The sequence below is a fragment of the Dendropsophus ebraccatus genome, chromosome 1 (genome assembly GCF_027789765.1).
Source record: "Dendropsophus ebraccatus isolate aDenEbr1 chromosome 1, aDenEbr1.pat, whole genome shotgun sequence".
Classification (NCBI taxonomy): Eukaryota; Metazoa; Chordata; class Amphibia; order Anura; family Hylidae; genus Dendropsophus; species Dendropsophus ebraccatus.
The window spans coordinates 139,672,135-139,691,421 of NC_091454.1; the positions used below are offsets into that span (position 1 = coordinate 139,672,135).

At 39.5% G+C, this 19,287-nt stretch overlaps 1 protein-coding gene across 4 annotated transcripts in view; it reads right to left on the minus strand.

The window, feature by feature from the left end:
• Positions 1 to 1,396: 1,396 nt before the first annotated feature.
• MAPK8IP2 (mitogen-activated protein kinase 8 interacting protein 2) overlaps positions 1,397 to 19,287 on the minus strand; it is a 54,226-nt gene continuing 36,335 nt past the window's right edge. The window contains exons 1-11 of one of the 4 annotated variants that reach the window (XM_069956302.1): positions 16,691 to 16,751; positions 13,689 to 13,937; positions 11,638 to 11,710; positions 9,207 to 11,051; positions 8,909 to 8,984; positions 7,936 to 8,105; positions 7,242 to 7,354; positions 5,024 to 5,134; positions 4,216 to 4,286; positions 3,410 to 3,508; positions 1,397 to 2,333 (exon numbers count right to left, since the gene is read on the minus strand). In XM_069956302.1, the coding sequence (XP_069812403.1) occupies positions 2,261 to 2,333; positions 3,410 to 3,508; positions 4,216 to 4,286; positions 5,024 to 5,134; positions 7,242 to 7,354; positions 7,936 to 8,105; positions 8,909 to 8,984; positions 9,207 to 11,051; positions 11,638 to 11,710; positions 13,689 to 13,937; positions 16,691 to 16,723 (2,913 nt within the window). In that variant the 5' untranslated portion in view covers positions 16,724 to 16,751 and the 3' untranslated portion in view covers positions 1,397 to 2,260. Of the gene's footprint in view, positions 2,334 to 3,409; positions 3,509 to 4,215; positions 4,287 to 5,023; positions 5,135 to 7,241; positions 7,355 to 7,935; positions 8,106 to 8,908; positions 8,985 to 9,206; positions 11,052 to 11,637; positions 11,711 to 13,688; positions 13,938 to 16,690; positions 16,752 to 19,287 lie in introns of those variants that run through there. The other 3 variants (XM_069956301.1, XM_069956300.1, XR_011360832.1) reach the window with 3 other exon arrangements.

Consider the following 19,287-nt stretch of genomic DNA (forward strand, 5'->3'; position numbering starts at 1 on the left):
TCTCCTGGCAGTTCTGCCATGATTTGCAAAAAATCGCTGCTTTTTTACTGCAATTTTGTACAAATCAGGTCGTAATGACATTATCCTGTACTATGGATACCACTATGCTGCCAAAGTTACAGTAGGGTTGGGGTGCCCAAGCTTGGTCAACAGCCCGGGGCCTATGGTAAAGTTAATCCACCCCTGCCTGAGAGTCAATTACTCTTGTAGGCCTGGGAAACCTTAGTCTGACCCAGTGACCCACTATATACTGGTCTGCAAGTAGAGGTCTGTGAATGGGGTAAAGCAGAGTAGATGATACATGATGCGATTAAGATCATACTCCCAGTAAAGAGGTATTATTTACCTTGTCATTCCAGCAGCCCTATACGTGAACAGAAGAAACTTATATTACAGTCCAAACATAGTGATTAATAGTGGTGTATCAAAAGCAAAGTGGCCAGAGCATTGTTGCAGAATATTGACCTTTATGGGTAAGTAACAATTCTACTGCACCACCACACACTTTACAATGAAGTAACACAAAGGAAACATAGAATTGACGCAACTCCATTTTTTATTTAATGCTGAAAGGAAAAAATATGAGCTATGACATGATAAAAGATAAATGCCATTATCCCTTCAGGTGTCCTTTTTGTAGGCTGAAGTTCTTGAATCATAGAACAGAGCAGGTTTTCAAGATTTCATCCCAGCAACCAGAGAACTACTTATAGCACACTTTTTATTTCTTGACATCATTACTGCTATATAGTTACTACTCACTACAGTGTCTTGGAGAGATCAGACACACCTGCACTGCATCTGGACACTGGGATTTTCTTAGTCCTCTATGGTACAGAACCTTAGCTTTTGTGATGAAATGCTCCCTATGTCACACAAGATGTATATGAATGCTTCACATGAAAGCACTTGCATAACAATACATGGCCCTTATAGCCAATGTTATGTGATAGTTATGTGACTTACATATGCTTTTCTCATTCATCTTCATGTAAAGTGTGGGTTCAGTCTCTGCACCTAATGTCTACACAGACTTCATGCTATACATTTTGTGTCTTCATGCCATTAATTCCTTTTACTGGAGGACTGGCATGAAAAGCATAATATAAAGACAAGGGAGAACGATCTGCAGATTCTAGTACATGGTGATGGTGAAATGAGCTGCAGATTGTGAACGATACTTCAGAATGCTTGCTGATACTACAATATCACCCCTCCCAGCTTTTACACAAAATATCATACACAACTGTATTATTTCAGCGTATACTGTAACAGAAAACATTTCTTTTAAAACCTTTATTATATCTACCAGCAACATAGAAAGTACTGACTGCCACAAAATCTGCATTTTTAATAAAGGCCCTATATTTTGGTCCCCCCCCCCCACCCTTCCCACATTTCCTGTTGCTGGAGTAAGTAGTCTGAACCTGTCACATTAAAAAGATACCACTTGGTACTATATAAGATGGATAATGGTGGTATCCAGGCCACTGATATGAGAAAATATAACTAAATGATGAACTACAGGTCAGCGGAAGGAAAGGGACTACTACAGTGGTGGACAAACTGTAGTAAAGAACTGTATATGACTTAAATGCAGGAAGAGTATTCAGCACATGAGCTTCAGACTTGCCAGATCATATATGAATAAAAGGGACACGGCTGCCCATAACCTGAAAGACTTCTTTGATGGCAAAGAAGAGATAATCTACAGGGAAGAGCTAGGCAGATTGTATCATCAGAAAATCAGCCGATCTTTATAAGAAAATGAGTAGCAGGTCATATGGTTAACTGGAATCATTTGCAGGCATAGTGCATGAAAGGGGTTAACACGAGACACTGCAGTCTACCATATGAGGTGGTAATGTGAAATATTCTGCAGTATAAAGCAGGAGAACTGTTAACCCAACATGCTCTGCAGTCAGAAGCAAGGAAGGGGCTACTCTGAGTTGCTCTACAAACTGGAGCAGGGATTCATTTAAGGTGCTCTAAAGACTGTTGAAAGGAAGGGGTTAAAGTGAGCAGAGAAAGCTTATAGGAGAGTAACTGCTGTCAGCTCGTAGGAAAGGGGTAATGTATAATTTGTATAATAGAAATTATAGTATTCCTACATAAGATTTGTGGTAAGGGATGTCAGGGTTCATGCAGGCGCACTGCTTCTTGTGTCCTGGCTGAATGACGGTGACATTAAATTTGTATATATATTTATATGCCCAGAACCTCCTCCCCAATCCCCGATTTAATATCTACAACCCCCAGGTTACTCCAAGTAAATATCTTCTGTGGGACAACTGAATTCCACATGTTCCTGATAGAATTCCTGGAAAGCCCGTCTAAGAAAAAGAAAAAAAGAATGAGATAAAAGTTATCAAATGCTTAAGATACTGCCTAGCCATTATATACTATGTGCAGCAGTTTTCTTATTTAGGTGTCTTATTTAGGTGTATATTATAAACATAGGTTTGCAATGCTCTCGCCCCTTCTCATCTCGGAGGCTCCCCAGACAGCCCCTTTAAATGTCCTAACTGTAGTGTGTGCTTCCTCTGTGAACCCATTTAGGATTTTGTTTGGTGGTTTTGGAACAAAAAAATCCTCCTTAAAGGGACCCAGTCTTCTCTGTTGCCCGTCTGCATCACTGCTGCTTTCCTCTGACTCTTAAATTAACCTCTTTACTTATAGCTACTCCAGGCAGCTGGTACTAGTAGCAGCAGGTACCAGCACCAGCAGGCTCGCAGCCACCTGGGGAGTTGTGTGTTAACTTCTTTACTGATACAGTGTTCTTTATTGATACAGAACACCTTACCTACCTAATTTTTGGGTTGTGGAACTAATCGTCTGTGTTTCAATTTTTTCTTAGTGGAAAATTTGCAAGTGATTTGGATTACAAGCATGTTCCCACAGAAAATCTGCTCGGAATCCAAGGTTTCACTGTATAGTTTTGAAACAAATAGTGCAGCATGACTAGAAACATATTGATTGCAATATCTGCTCATTCTGGGGTTCACAACCTTTCCTGTATGCAGAGGCAAATAGAGACAGCTGTCAATCACTAATTAGACCACCCTCTGGAGTCCTAAGACCAGAATGACCTGAGATTTAAATAAATAAAATTTAGGTTATAATAAATCCTTTCTCAGAAGCCTACATATCAGCCTGCTCAGCCCGTCTTATAACAAACCACTGTGATATGAGATTAAATGTTTAACATGAAGATGGTTTTCAGCCTGTGATTTCCGAAATTTCAGATTGTTCTGCTCAAGGTTCCATATAGGAGTATCTCCTAGTTAAGCAATACAGGCCTCAAAATCATATGGCCAATTTTAAAAATCAACCTCTATATGTTTTTAATTAAAAATAAATAAATAAAATTTTGCTCATACTATATAAGTATCTACAAAATTTAGCTTACCCAACACACTCGGCCACGCGCCGCATTGAGTCTTGGGAAACAAAGACATGGCACGCAAACCTGTTCAAAACGGGGTGTTTCGTAATAAAGCCAAAATAACTGAGGACAAGTAAAAAAATGCAAAGTTAGGAAATTTAGGTAAGAAATAGGAAAGTTAATTAAGAAAATATGTTAGTGTGATGGTAACATAATAAGTCTGGGTTCACACACAGTATATTTCAGTCAGTATTGTGGTCCTCATATTGCAAACAAAACCAGGAGTGGATTAAAGTGGAATCACTGGAGCTACCTAAGTATTAGATACCAATGTTAGGAAGCGGGTTCCCCCGGAGGGAGCCACTAAACTTTATAAGTAGGGCTTGAAGACATGCTCCTCTGCTAGGTATCTTCTAACTACCTCCTATATGTAACTAACTGACAAAGCTGTAGACTTCCTTCAGTTATCAACAGCGACTGTAGTTCAAAATCTATACCATGCAGTTCCCTAACATGTTTTCCCAGTTACTTTTGACTTCTTCATAGTGTTTATGTTAATTTTAGCTAATAAAAAAAGTTGCATTTTATATTACTTTGTAGCCACTGAGGAAAGTGAGATATTTTCTGAGGAGAAATCCTCAATAGTGATATTCAGTGAATTAGTACCTCCCAGGAAGGCAAGGGTCTAATACCTGACAGCTACAATACCTGGCACAGCCACCACAAAAGTAGTATGTTTGTGTACAATGTGCATGTATAAAAAGAAAGCTCTGATGCCCATTTGGATACATAGGATGCTGCAATGGGACAGCCACTCTATCATTCCTTACCAGCTGTTGCGTGGATGGCAACCACAGAAGGAAATGTTTTTCATTTGGAAAAAGTGACTGCAACGTTCATCCTGCAAAACAAATTAAAACAATCACAAGGGCACAGTGATATACTGTGGTGTTACAGAGAAATATCGAAGAGACTCCAGCAACTGATGACATTGCATAACCCTAGGATCATTTATTTAAAGCGCACCTCTGGACAGGGCTTTACGGCGAAAAGTTTTATTGATACAACTTTGATTACATGTGACTTTTTCTTATTAGTTTTTTTCATAAGAGGATTGACAAAATAAATTCTGCCGCTGTAATTATAATTTTTTTTTATAGCTTTCACTGTGCTCTATAATGTTTTATTGTGTGGGTCATTCTGAATGTGGCAATACCAAATATGTAAAAAAAAAATTTATATAAAAATTTATATTGATAGATATTTATCCTTTTAGTTTAGAAAACGTTTCCAGTTAAAACCTTCAACTAGTAGATACTGTAGGATTGAGACACAAACCTGCTGTAACCATTAGGGAATATGCCATGGAGAATCTGGATCTAAAAATACAGACCTTCTTCTTACCAACCTCAGTGATAGCGACTTCAAAGAGTAAGCAAGAATTTTAAAAAAAAGCTTAGTACTATGTGTACATGTATTTCCTACTACTATGGGCCGTTGAAGAGGCATATGCACAAAATGAGAATTATGGAAATTCTGTGTGATTTCTTTGAACTTGAAAACAATAAACACTTTAATATTTTATTCTTGAAGTCCCTTTTACAGAGTAGCGCTTGCAGTCTCTTTCCTCTGTCGTACCTCTGGACGGTCATTTCCCCTCAGAATGAGCTTGATGCCACGCAAGGAAATCTCCAGTTCACAGCTAGCAGGTGGCCGTAGATGCACTGTCAGCTTTCTTGCAGTTGCAATCTAGGTGTGGTATAAAATGTAATAGGACAAGAGTTAATAATGCAATAAGTGACTAATTGCTGAATAATAGGAACCTGTGACAGGTTTCATGCTGCCCAAGCCATGGTAGTGGTAAACACTGACAGACTCCCTTATTACTATGATACATGAGTCAGTCTGAACAGCTTCATCATTTTAGAGCAGTGCTTCTCAAACTTTTTCTACTGGAGCCTCGCCCAACAGACCAAGGCAATGCCTGGGCCTCACCAGACTCACCGAGAGGGCGTCTGGGCCTCACTATCTGTGGTGAAAGTCCATTTAAAAGCTGGAAATAATGCTAGGGCTACCTTTCACTTGTCTCCCAAGCGCTAGATACTAATAAAGCAAGTACAAAATAAATTAATAATATGGCTAAAATGGCAAAAGGACTGTGCAGATCATAGTTACTTTGTGAAAACTGGCTCCCCAGCTGGGCCTCACCAACAACTAGGGGGCGCCTCACTGGTGAGGCCCGCCTCACAGTTTTAGAAGCACTGTTTTAGAGTAATGACAGCTGTAACCTGAGGTAGGTGGCTCTGAGTCATCAGAGTGGTGATTCCTGGCAGTTTGACTAATAGATCTCTCTTATGCTGCGTTTACACAGAACGATTATCGTGCAAATTCGCACGATAATGATTGAATTCGAACGATAATCGTACGTGTAAACGCAGTGAACGATCAAACGAGGAGCGAGAAATCGTTCATTTTGATCTTTCAACAACTTCTCAAATCGTCGTTGATCGTTCGCAAAAAATTTGCAGATCATTCCGTGAGAACAGGTGGTCACCGATTTAACCAATGTGTGAGATAGGCTTTAAGCGGTCGCAAAACGAATTTCCGTACAATATATTGTACCGTCTAAACGCTGACCGTTATGAAAAAAACCCCATTAGTCCAACATCGTTAATCGCATTTTATTTATTACAGACCCTTATGATTAATTTATATATAAGTGTCAGATCTACTTTCTGTTGAAACACATGTATTTCTAATACAAAACATATAACTATATAAATTAACCAGTTCCGTTTATATCCAGTTTTAACTATTATAACGTCTAATACATACTGTGTAAGGGTGCCTTTACACAGACAGATTTATCAGACAGATTTTTGAAGCCAAAGCCAGGAACAGACTATAAACAGAGAACAGGTCATAAAGGAAAGACTGAGATTTCTCCTCTTTTTAAATCCATTTCTGGCTTTGGCTTAAAAAATCTGTCAGATAAATCTCTCTGTGCAAACGCACCATAAGTGAAGTATGTGCAGTATGCAACAGCTGCTGAACAATGTGGAAAGCAATTATAGTACGGGGACAGGGTGGCAAAAACGAATTCCTCTCTAATGGGAGGAATTATCTATGACTCCTGTGCATGCCCTTTCACAGGGCCCATCCCAGACCAACCGATTCTATAATTCCCCTTCACATCAGAAACCGTAGATGCGTAACATATGCGTCCGGACCGCTATGTGATTAATGCAGAATTGTAGAGTCTATTGGTTGGGGACAAACTCGCTGTGGAACCTTGGATACACCTTCCAGCGTTGTCTGGTTGGGATACCCCTTGTGAGAGCTGCAGTGCTTCTGTGGATTTTATTAGAGATGAGCGAACCTTCAGCATGCTCGAGTCCATCCGAACCCGAATTTTCGGCATTTGATTAGACAACCAGACAACCTTAGAGCTTTATCCAAGTTCAGCAGCCCCAGCTAATCAAATGCCGAACGTTCTGGGTTTGGATCGACTCAAACCCGATCCCGGTTTGCTCATCTCTAGATTTTATACATTGAGCTATCAATGGAGTTGTGCCTATGTATAGCACAACTAGGTAAGGTGAGTGAACTCCACTTTACATCTTATGATCGCTCTTGGATTATAGTGATACTGCACCAGATGGCACCCTCTGCTTTTTCTCTTTTTCCCTTTCACAGGGCCAGCATTATACTGTATGTCTTTGCGATACAGATCTTCCACTAAGCCAGTCTGCATTCATATTTTTTTATATGGGGAATGTTATCAGAAGATGAGGTGTATGAGATCTCTGCACCACATGCTATGATCATATGTCGCTGTCATTGGTTACTCTTTTACCTTCTGCATGGCTGCACACAGAATACCATTGCCTTGATGATGTGGAACTTCAACAGAACCCAGAAACTGTACATCAAACATCTGGACCCAAGGAGAATTTCCTTTGATCACTGCTCGGAAAGTGATAAAATGTATATTTATAGAAACATACTCCAGAAAAGAGATAGGTGGCAAATGTAAAACAACTAAGCACCTATACTAATAACAACACAGTAAATTAAATACATAGGTGACATTTAATAATGAAAACAGATGAGTGTTGTATTGGCCTATACAAATCTACCATTTCCAGGAAATCTGTAAACAAATGTTTTCATAAAACTTCACTTTTAGTTTATCGTGAAAATTACCTGTGTAAATTTTAGATACAGTTTTTAATGTTGCAGCTTTCCTACAAAAATCAATGGCGACGCACGTAGTAAATAATGTATTATGTGGCCTAAAAAGTAAATTTTGTAAATTCAGTTTAATGTATCTAGATATGGCAGATAAAATACTGAAGTGCTAAAACTGTTCTCATGGCCAGCTTATAAAAAATAAATACATATTATCAACTACTGTTTCCAGTGTCTATATACTTAGAGGGTATTTAGAGCATATCAACTTCATCAGATTTCACTTCACCAGGAAGAGCAGGTTGGGGAGGCTCTTTTCCAGGTGGTATTATGAAATATTTGAACCAGCAGAAGCTTACCAACATTCTCCTTCACTGGACACACAACTTCATGGGCATAAAATGAAGGGAAGATCCCTCGTTCTCCAGTCCTCATATTATAACCACGACACCATGAACCATCCTCACATTCCACCAGTAATGGATCATCAACATCTAGTTCAAGCTCGTCTTCATGTCGGGGAATAAACCTAAATAACAGATTCACAACCTTTGTATCAATGTATTTTTTTACAGCAGCATTGCCACTTTAAATCTTATCAAATATTCCCAGCAGCTTGATCCGTTGCTACCTTCTCTTTAACTATTGCTAAAGTAGTATTTTCATGCTGACTGCCATTTTTAATTTGTTAGTGCTGAGATTGCTCTGTAGAATCTCTAAGGTTTTTCTTAAGTGCACTAAGACCTATTCACATTGTATAAAAAAATGTCCAGTTGGTGAATTCAATGTTTTGTTAATAGTGAAATACTTCCTTCTCACTAAAGCTGGCCACTTGTGATGTCTCTCGGCCAAAGACTTGTTCAGCCAAAAGCTGTTTTACACAATCCCACCATAAATGTGTACAGTCAGCCAAGTATGCATATTTGTATTTTGTTCATAAGAACAAAAGATTGGGCATGTTAAAATCTGTTTTGCCCAACTCTTCACCCACCCCCCCCCAGACATTAGTCAAGGGGGGAAATATAATACATACAGACAAGTGTTGAGTTCAGAACAGATTTTTCCAAACATAAACTTTATAATGTTTAGGTTAATAAACAGACATGTTTGTAAGTTGGCATAATCCTAATTTACACTGCTTTTGTGGACATCCGTATTGTAGAAGGGTTGGCAGTGTGATGATCACATGTTTGATAGACCCTAAGTGACAATTTATGCAACTGAGACCTTTCTAGTGATGACATTTTATAAGGTCTCTTATTGGTATACAGGTATATTGTAAGCAAAGTTTTTACCTAATAGTAAAAATATTAGAACATAATATTCCCATACCTGAAAACAGCTCTGTGTGTCTGTTCACGCTCTTCTCCATTGAGTACACAAGAAAATAGTCCAAATGACTCAGTGCCTGGGAAAAATACCAAATGACAACATTAATATTCAACAACAGGGCCCAATATAGGCTTAAACATGGCATGATATAAAAACTGTGCAGACACCATCAGAATGAAACAAATATCATAAAGGTATGGAAGTAGGCATTATATAAATCGTCGACCTATTAACAAAGTACTAGAAAATCACAAATAAATGGTTGAACACACACATGTCCGGTAAAACATTAACTTACTTGATGATCGGGATGTGCTGTTAACAAATACATTGAGAAACTTCTTGGAGAAAGGCATGTTGGGCTCTGGTGATGAGTCTTCAGATGAAGATTCATTTTCATGAGCTTCCACATCATCCCCAAAGTCATCTTCTTCCAAGTCACAAGCATCACATGCTCTAAGAAGGTCACTACCATCACTCATTATTGATGTACATCTCTGAAGACTGACCAGCTCAAGCTGAGTGTGCTCATCCACAACCAAAGTGTATTTCATTGAATCATAGGCCAAAGAGTCATCTAAGATTCGAGATTCAGCTGTAGGCCGCTCCATAAAAGGTTCTTCACCAACACAATTATGGTAAGGAGAACTCTTTAGGCTCCTGTAATAAGAAACATCTTCATCTTCCTCACCGGTGTATTCGAGGTTAAAGCCATGATTAGTTTTCGCCGTTGAAATGTCCATTGTGGGTTGATTTTGGTCAAGCTCTTGACAAAGATCATCACAAAGGTCATTATCCTCTAAAATGCCAGAATCTAAGTCACGATCAATGTCCCAGCCATCTCTTCGTTCTTGTAGAATTTGTTCAGTGCCAGGCCAAGGTTTCTGTTCAGCAATGTGTCCTGGAGACTGCGGACGACATTTAGCTGTATGAGATAACCCTTCCAGTTGAAGAGGTAGTCCTTCGAAAATTGGTGTTACAGTGTCACATGAGTCATGCAGAACATATAAACCAGGCCGATTTTCCTCTCTATCATGATGACTAAGAGAATGCTGCAGTGTTTCCATATCTACCAGCTCTATACTCTGGTCTGTTGTATCAAGCTCCTGTGAAGGTTCTTTGGGACTTGAAAGATCAGCCTCAATATCTTGACCAACTGTCTCGGGATCCAGCTCAGATGCAGGAGAAAGTGTATCACATGATGGACTTGTTTGCCTCTGAAAACACTCATCTGGACATGAAATGGGATATGATCCTTCAGAAATCATCTTGTTTACTAGGTTGCTGAGCAGCCAAGGTGAGTCAGAATCTTCACTTAGGTCAGCTTCGGATTCAGAGTCTGAGTCATATTCACTATTTGCATCAGTTTCTGGCATAAGCTTGGGCCCCACAGGTAGGTAGAATGAGCGCCGTATACTTTCCAGACTGCGTTCTTTATTCTGATCTGCTTTCTCCTGACACATGTTTTCTTCTTCATTCCATGCACAGTATTTCTCCTCTGGTTCCATCATTAAAGGCCCACGTTCTTCCTCTTTATCAAGAAGGATGGATTCTTTGATTCCTTGTCGCCCCTCTTCTCCCAGATTATCTGGTTCTGGATCAGAGGTTGGAGAGCTTGCCTCTTCAATGGAGTTGGTGAGGTGAGAGGACCTTCCACTGCTCGACTCACTGGTTAAGTCCAGTTCTGTTTCTGATATTGAGGAGATCATGTTACCAACAAGTCTACCCCCCTCACAAGCAAATGCTGCTTCTATTTCACCTTCTATGTCTGAATCAGAGCCAGGAGAGCTCAGATCTTGACTGCAATGTCCTGTTGGCAGGAATCGACCTCGACTGGTCATATCAGCCTCAATACCCGGATCTGAAGATGGAGATGTTGTTTCATTGGAAGAATTTGATGGATGTCCTCTTGTGTTTCCCCTTTGCTCAGGGCTCAAACTCTCCAGGTTCTCTTGAGGTGGTGTAGATACTCTTAACTCTGATGCCCAGGGCCCTCCTAGGCTAGAGACATGATTTCTGTCTGGTACAATTCTTGAAACTTCAGTGACATCTTCACTATCCAATTCTGTTTCTGCATTATCACTATCATCTTCTTTATGAGTTTCCAGGTCAACATGGGTAACCTGAGTATGGGACACCAGTTCTATAGATTGAAAAGATTGATTATTAATTTATTAAACACTGAAAATAATGTAATACTATAACAGTAAAACTCAAACACAGAAGGGCATGCAACATGCATATTGTACTCTGGAACAAAATTTTTCCTTGGAATGATTGGTGTGCTCCACACATACGTGGCCAGTGTTCGATTCATTCTCTATGGGGCTGCTGAACATTGCTGAGTGCTAAACTTGAAAGTGTTCATCGGCCCATGAATAGAGTGCTGGCAGTGCATGCGAGTTATACACCATTCATTCCTGAAATAATTTTGTTCCTGTTCTTAGGATCACTAGGGGTCCCATTGGTTGGACACCCAACAATCAGCTTGTTATCTCCTACTTTGTGAATAGGGAAGTACTGTATAAGATGTGAATACCCCTTTAAGAAAAAGACAGTGATATGAAAACAGAAGGAAATGGGCACAGTTAAATGAATTCAAACTAAGACAAATGATTTCAGTATGAACATAGAGACACTATTACCCATAAGGAATATATAAAACTAATACAAAAAAGGAAATCCAGGAAGGTAGTTATAGACAGTCATGCAAAGAATGACTCTCTCACCAGTCTCATTTCTCTCAGGATCTGCCCAGCTGTCACTCTGAGAAATGAATCCACCGTTGTTGTTTAGTGTGTCCTGAGATTCAGAGAACAGAAGATCTCAAAATAATCCATTTTAACTGGTGGTACCCAACACACGGCAAATTAACCTTAAAGGGATTGTCCAGTGAAATAAAAATTCTTTAAAATCCACTGGTGTGACAAGGTTACATAGATTTGTAGTTTACTTCTATTTAAAAATCTCAAGTCTTCCAGTACTTATCAGCTGCTATATATCCTGCAGGAAGTGTTGTTTATTTACATTCAGAAACAGTGCTCTCTGCTGACATCTCTGGCCGAGTCAGGAACTGTCCAGAGCAGCAACAAATCCCCATGGAAAACCATTCCTGCTCAGGACAGTTCCTGACTCAGCCAGAGATGTCAGCAGAGAGCAGTGTTTCTGAATGTAAATAAACAACAGTTCCTGCAGGACATACAACAGTTTATAAGTATGGGAAGACTGGAGATTTTTAAATAGAAGTAAATTACAAATCTATATAACTTTCTGACACCTGTTGATTTGAAAGAAAAAAAAAAAAATGCCGGACAACCCCTTTAGGAAACTGTACACTTCCATATACTTTTTAAGGTCAGGGCCACACTAAGGCTTTTATGACTCACAAATCACTTTTCAACAAATGAATCAAATCGACTGAAGATCTTCTGACAATTCTAGCAATTTTTTTTTTAATCATGTTACTTTATCTCTCATCCCAACGTGCATATCATGTATCCAAGACCCACGATACTGGGCAGTTTACTTTTCTGGATGTGCCATGGGCTAATGGCGGCACTTGTGTATATGTGAAGATAATTTGTGGGTCTACCCTTTTATGGTTTGTAAATGTCTCCAAGGATGTGTTAATTTAAGTGGATTCATGTTCCTAAATGTTATTGTGGTAAGTTTATACTATTGACCTTCTTAGTGCAGACACCAGTGCTCATATCTTCTCAATTAGTATTCTACAATTCTACACCATTCTACAATTTAGATGGAAGTTGCATATTATGTTAAGTAACTATGTGAATAGTCAATAAACTGTACAATTCATCTTGTCGTCTAGTTTATACACATTTAGTAAGCAGAATTCTGCTGGGTACCAGATAACATTTTCCATCAGTTCCTATTCAACCCCATTTTACATTTGGTTTATTTGGAAAATTTATAAACTCAAACAAGAACAATAAAATAGCTCAGCACAACTAATATAACAAGTAATTTCTCCAACTTCCAAAACCAGGTGTTGTGTCAAGTATCAAGGGCTTCATGAGTTGTGTCAGATGTGCTAGTGATAAAACATATGAAATACCTGGACTGGCCGCAGTCACAATTTTATGGTGACATGTAAGGAGTAGAACTATAAGAAGCAGAGGCTCCTGGGATTCCTAGCATGGAAGACCCATACAGGTTGATTATAGAGTTGCCACAAAAAGGCAGGAGTCTAGGAAGGCCGCCTATTGATATATACACGAGAATGTATTATAGGAACTGAGCTAAACCTTTATGGTGCGTTCACACCTACAGGATCTGCAGCTGATTTTCTGCAGCAGATTTCATTTAAATAACTGAACACAGCATCAAATCTGATGCAGATCCTGTAGGTGTGAACGCACCCTTAGGAGGTTTTTCTGCGAGCACTGTACTTATTCCAGAACAAACCAAATGAACAGCTGTGGGTTGTATATTTTGTATTTTTTTGTGTCAAGACCTTACCTCCTAATAACTGTGTGGGACTGTTGTGAAGGAAAGCGACTCTGCCCTACTCTATAAACGAAAGCCCTTCATGTGCCATTGATTTCATTGAACTTATATTTACATTTGATTTGCCCCATTTAGTCTGTACAGACCAATCAGACAATTCAATGTGCCAATTAATATTACAATACATAACAAATAATGTGACTCCCCATATGTATAAACAAGATAGTAATGTGTAATATTTTTGTATTTATGTAAACGACATAATCTTTCTAAACTTATATACACACATATACACATTGTTTCAGTATCTCACCTGTGTTCGAGGGGCACTAAGTTTCAGGGTGCACGGCCTGTTTTTCAGGGTATCTTCTGGTGGTAAAGGAGATGGACTTGGTGATGGAGGTGCCTCCACTTGTTTCCTGTTTTCTTGAGGTAGGAGCTCATCTTCCTCCTCTTCCTCATCCTCATCTTCTTCCTCATCAATCATTTCAAATTCCTGGAAATCCTCCTGGAAAGTGCATAGTGCACGGGAAGGATCACATCTTCCAAAGCCAAGACCCTCCTGAAAAATAAAATGAATGAACATACTTCTAACATGAATTGTAGGCGGGGGTAGTCTGTACCTATGGGCAGCCCCACAGGGAAGGGCGCCTGCTCATTTAAGATGATGTAAAAAAAAATGTATAATATGTTTATGAAACAAATAATAGTGACTCTCCACACTATTTATTTTAGTTAATATGAGACTAAGGCCAATTTTACACAAGTATAACACAGTTGCATTTCTGCCCACATATTAAGGCTACAAGTCCTGGATCAATCATGGGTCTAATAGCTCAAACTGAAGCATCCCAAATCCTAGAAATGTAGCTATATTATATTTTTGCAAAATTGATCTAGTACAAGATTTACTGCAGATTTTATTATGCATTAAAAAAGTGAAAACCCACAACCATTGCCCTACATAATCGGCATGCTGCAGATTTAATATCCTATAGAATGCAAATTTTTGTTATGCAATTTTTTTTTCTGTGATGCACAGTCACCTGTTTGCAGCAATTATGGTGTGAGTCTAGGTAAACAGGTCTCTATCAGCTTTCCACACATGAATTCCAATTATCTTCCCACTCTTACCAATTGCATGAATGAACAGCTACTTTAGATGGACCACATTAGTACTTTCATAAAATAATTTATAGTATGATATATATATATATATATATATATATATATATATATATATACATATTTACATAAGTATACAGAATAATTACAAAATTATATAATTCACATTTCAGTGAAAAAAAAGACCCATTGTTCACGGTTCTAACTCCAGCAGGGAATGGGGCTCCATGTCATTAGAGAAGTCCTCAGGCCGCTGGCAGAACCCTACATATTTGCACAAAGGCAGAGATCTAAAGGAAGCCAGTGGACATCAACCTGATGCCTTGGAAGTTACAACTGTGATTTCTCGGAAACAGCACCCATAGTATAGGTGTAATGAAAACTAGTGAAAGGATGCCTTTAGGATGGAATTTTCATGTTAAATGAAAAAAAAAGCTGTCAAATAGGTATATAAAGAAGCCATTTTTGAAATCTAATAATGTGTTCTAATTAGAGATGAGCGAACCTCGAGCATGCTCGAGTCCATCCGAACCCGATCGTTCAGCATTTGATTAGCGGTGGCTGCTGAACTTGGATAAAGCCCTAAGGCTATGTGTAAAACATGGATATAGTCATTGGCTGTATCCATGTTTTCCAGACAACCTTAGGGCTTTATCCAAGTTCAGCAGCCCCAGCTAATCAAATGCTGAACGTTCGGATTCGCAACGACTCAAACCCGAACCCGGTTTGCTCATCTCTAGTTCTAATATCTAAAGTCTGGCAGTCATCAGTGCAAAAAAAAATAAAAAATTACAGCTGTTTCTTTGCCTTCATTGTACATTGTGTCAACAGAGTAGCCTCTTGTATTTGCACACCTGAACACAGTTACATCATAGTTTTTCGACCTTGCTTTAAAATTGTGGATGTTGTTTTGCTCAACAATAAATCTTATCTGAAGCTGCAGGTCTCTAGAGACACCAGCAGTTTTTCCTTCAGGCTTTCCCGGTCTGTTGCTGCATTTATTTTATTCACACACCCATCATGCCTCTAAGGACCTGGTGCAGATAAGTGTCTCCTTTCCTGAGAACGTCAGCAGTGGCTATTCTCTCAACAGCTTAGCCCCACAAGCTTATAAATTATTTTAAGGCTAGGTTGCTAGGTATTTTGCAACAGCAGGCCATGAACAACAAGCGTGTTCATTATTTGGATGGTCGGAATCAATTACAGATGTTATTTTAAATGGTGTGTGCACTGCCAGACCATTTCCCATTGACTTCAATGGAGTGCATTATCGTATTGAAAATATGGCCATATTTTTTCCTCAAATTTACGGATGTATTTTACCTTTATTTTACGCCTATAATTGTTAGTCCGCAGCTTCCCCCATTAGTGCATTGTCATCAAAATTGTCAGGACAATGTTATCAGGGCAGATTTAAAGCAGAACCATTTTGCTCCAAATTTTTAATGAATGTCCCCAATCCATTTTTTATTGGTTTAAAAAGGAACTGTGGTTGGTATAAAGAAAAATATATTTTTAATACAATTATACAATTTATACCATTTTGTAGCTTCTGGTGCCCCGATTTTAACACTGTTTTTGTTTGATAACATATGGCTTGTGTCATATTGGACAACTTATGATCCCACAATTCCAATTATTTGTCTATAACATAACATTCCCACCTTCTAAATACTGTGTTTTTTAGGTCAAAAACTACAGTGAAAAAGAATTTTCTCCAGCATGTACATCAAGGGGGCTTCAAGAATTTTTGGATCAATTCATATTTGATAAAAGTGAAAGAAATACAAATATTTGTCAAAATATTCTCAGCAATCAGTCAAATCAGTCTTTCATGTCCTCATTTACACCATGTATTGATATGTTTCTTGCAAACTCATGGCATTGAATTCAATGAGACAAAGTCCCATAGATCCTTAGACACGTGTACACCCAAATATTCAAGATTGTTTTCCACGTGTAGAACAAAAGGGCAAGATAAGGCATCTCACTTAGACTCATTAACTGGAAATAAAACCAGTGAAGCCTAGTTAATATTTCACCCTGTATGTATTCTACATTATGCGACAACTTGTGCTACATATTTCACAGATTTTTGCATAAAACAATATCTTTTTTCTTTTCCCTTTATATTGTATGTACTCATGTATTTGTACTCAGATGGTAAAACGCAGAATAACATATACTTACCTTCCTTGCTGCCCCTACTGCTGCCATTTTCATACAACAATGCTACAAAGCACTTTGGCGGTTGGAACCGTCTGCTCAGCCAATGTGTGGCTGCAGCAGTGTCCCCCCTTATCCAGACTGAGTGTAGGGCCTCTCTTGCCTGGCCCCCTTAATGACAGATGAGCCTTATAGAGGAGTAGTTGCCATGAAGGCTGGGTCAGGGAGGGTTGACCTATAGCAAATGATTAGCTTGTGAATTCTGTGGGTAGCATTGCTACATAACTTTACTTTGAGAAAGAAAAAATGTATTTCTCTGGCGCACTCTGTATACCCTGTTTCTCCGACAATAAGACATGCCCTGAAACTAAGTAGAGGTTTTGCTGAAATGCTAAGACTTAGAAAAGCTTATGTTTGGAAGCATCCCTGCTGGACAGAACACCAGTGCATGCTGCTGTGATTCTATTTAGCCTCCCACTGTTGTCCCCTACCTTCACTGTCCTTTGCAGAGCAGCTGCATGCAGGACATGAAGACTGTCACCTGCTGCCAATCCCGATATTCCCTTCTGCGGGCGTCACTTGTAAATGTGCAGGCAAGGCATCAAGAGGCCCGTTGCCTGCTCCCATCCCTGTTGTTTCCTACCACCAGATGTAGAGCTGCACACAGTCTGCCGTTATCCCATTGCCTGACACCACGCTGTACGCCATCCCTGCTGTGCTGTACAAATGTGCTGTGTTGAGCTCCCCCTGGTGGCCGGAAGGAGTCACACCGTACACTCTGTTCCTGCTGTGCAGGTGACGTGAATTATTTTTCATGAAAAAATATGACATCCCCTGAAAATTGGACCTAATGCATCTTTGGGGGCAAAAATAAATAAAAGATATTGTCTTATTTTCAGGAAAACACAGTACTGATTGAAAAATCTCCTGGAATGAAAATTGAAGTTGGATGCTTGGCTAACTAGCTTTGGGTGAGCTTTATTGGAAGCAAGACAAAGCAAAGTGAACTAATCCAATTATTTCATTGAGTATTCAAAAGTCACAAGGCACCCTGTGTGTACACATGGCTGATTTTCCATAGTATCTTTTTGACTGTCGTATTTTGTTTTTATTTTACTGTGTGTTAAAATAGCCTAAAGCTTAAAAAATAGTCTAAAGGCCCTATTACCCGGAATGATTACTGGCCGATAATCGTCCCGTGTAATAGAAGGCAACGATCAGCCGTTATGAATGATGTTGGCTGATTGCTGCAGTCATTTGTCCTTCAACATGTTGAAAGACAAACGACTCATATAGTAACGATCTGCTGCCGTCGCTTCGAGGAAAAGTAGCGGCAGCAGCAGACTGATACTATATGCTATGGGCTGCCCAAACGATTTAGTGATCACCCGGGCAGCCCCCGGCAGCTCCCCGTGCTTCTTCCCACCCCCCCACCCCCCTGGACTCACCTGCTCGCTGCTGCCAGGGCATAATAGCGGTGGCAGCGAGCAGGGAACGAGGAGCAAACAAGCGCTGACAGCGCTCTTTTGCTCCTCCAGTCGCCCAGTGGAATACAGCTTTAATGAAAAAGAGAAAAAACATTACTTCTAATGGCTGAATGAAAATTACAGAGGGGACAGAGGGCAGCCCTGTCTGGCTCCCCTTTGTTACCAAAAAGAAGTCAGATGACCATTCATTTGTGTCTGAGCATTAACACATTAAGGCTGGGTTCACACAGCATGAAACACTGGCCGCTCTGTGACCTGGCCGTGATCATCCTGGCTGGTACTGCACAACTGGCTGGATGATCTTCATTTGTGCTGAATTAAGATGTGGGCGCACACACCATAGCTGACAATGGAGCGAGCGTGTGACTTGTCAGGCTTGTGTGGCCGCTTTTTAATGAATAGCGGCTGCACAAAAATGACATGTCAGTTTTCCGTGTGGCCGCTAGGGATCCCAGCCGGAGCGTATACTATGTGTATACACTCCGAACGGGATTCCCTTCAGACTGCAGTGCACTTAAGTTTTGTATTAATCACGGCCATTGTTGCAAATCTGCAACAACGGCCATGATTAATACAAAACTTATATTGTGTGAACATAGCCTAATTTAGCTAATTTAAATAAAACACCCCACCCAACCCACCAGGCAAACCCATTTTGATGTTTCTATAACTACCTACTGTAAATAACGGTTGCTAATCTCATTGCCAACATCTTCACCAATAACCTAATGTCTGTATTTAAAAGTTATATAGGATGACAGCCCTCTATATCCCAAACCTCTTAGCCTTTATCAGAATAATGGAAAATAGAGTTTTAGTTATTGAATTAGGAAGATATCCCATTTCACTGAACTCTCCAATACCTTAAGAAGATTACGGAGAATAATGTCTGAATATTTCCTATGTAAATCAAAAGGTAATCCCTCCAACCCAGAGATGGAATTGCCTTTAATAGATTTAAGGCTGGCTTCACACTGCCTAAAAATCTTGGAAAAGCCAATAAAAACTCCAATGCACTTTGTTTTTTTTACAAAAACACCAGCAGCCAGATGTTAGCTGGAGGTTAATGGAAGTTTATGATATGCCTTATGCACGTGACTTTTTTGGGGCAGCGTTTTTCTCGCCTCTCTGGCA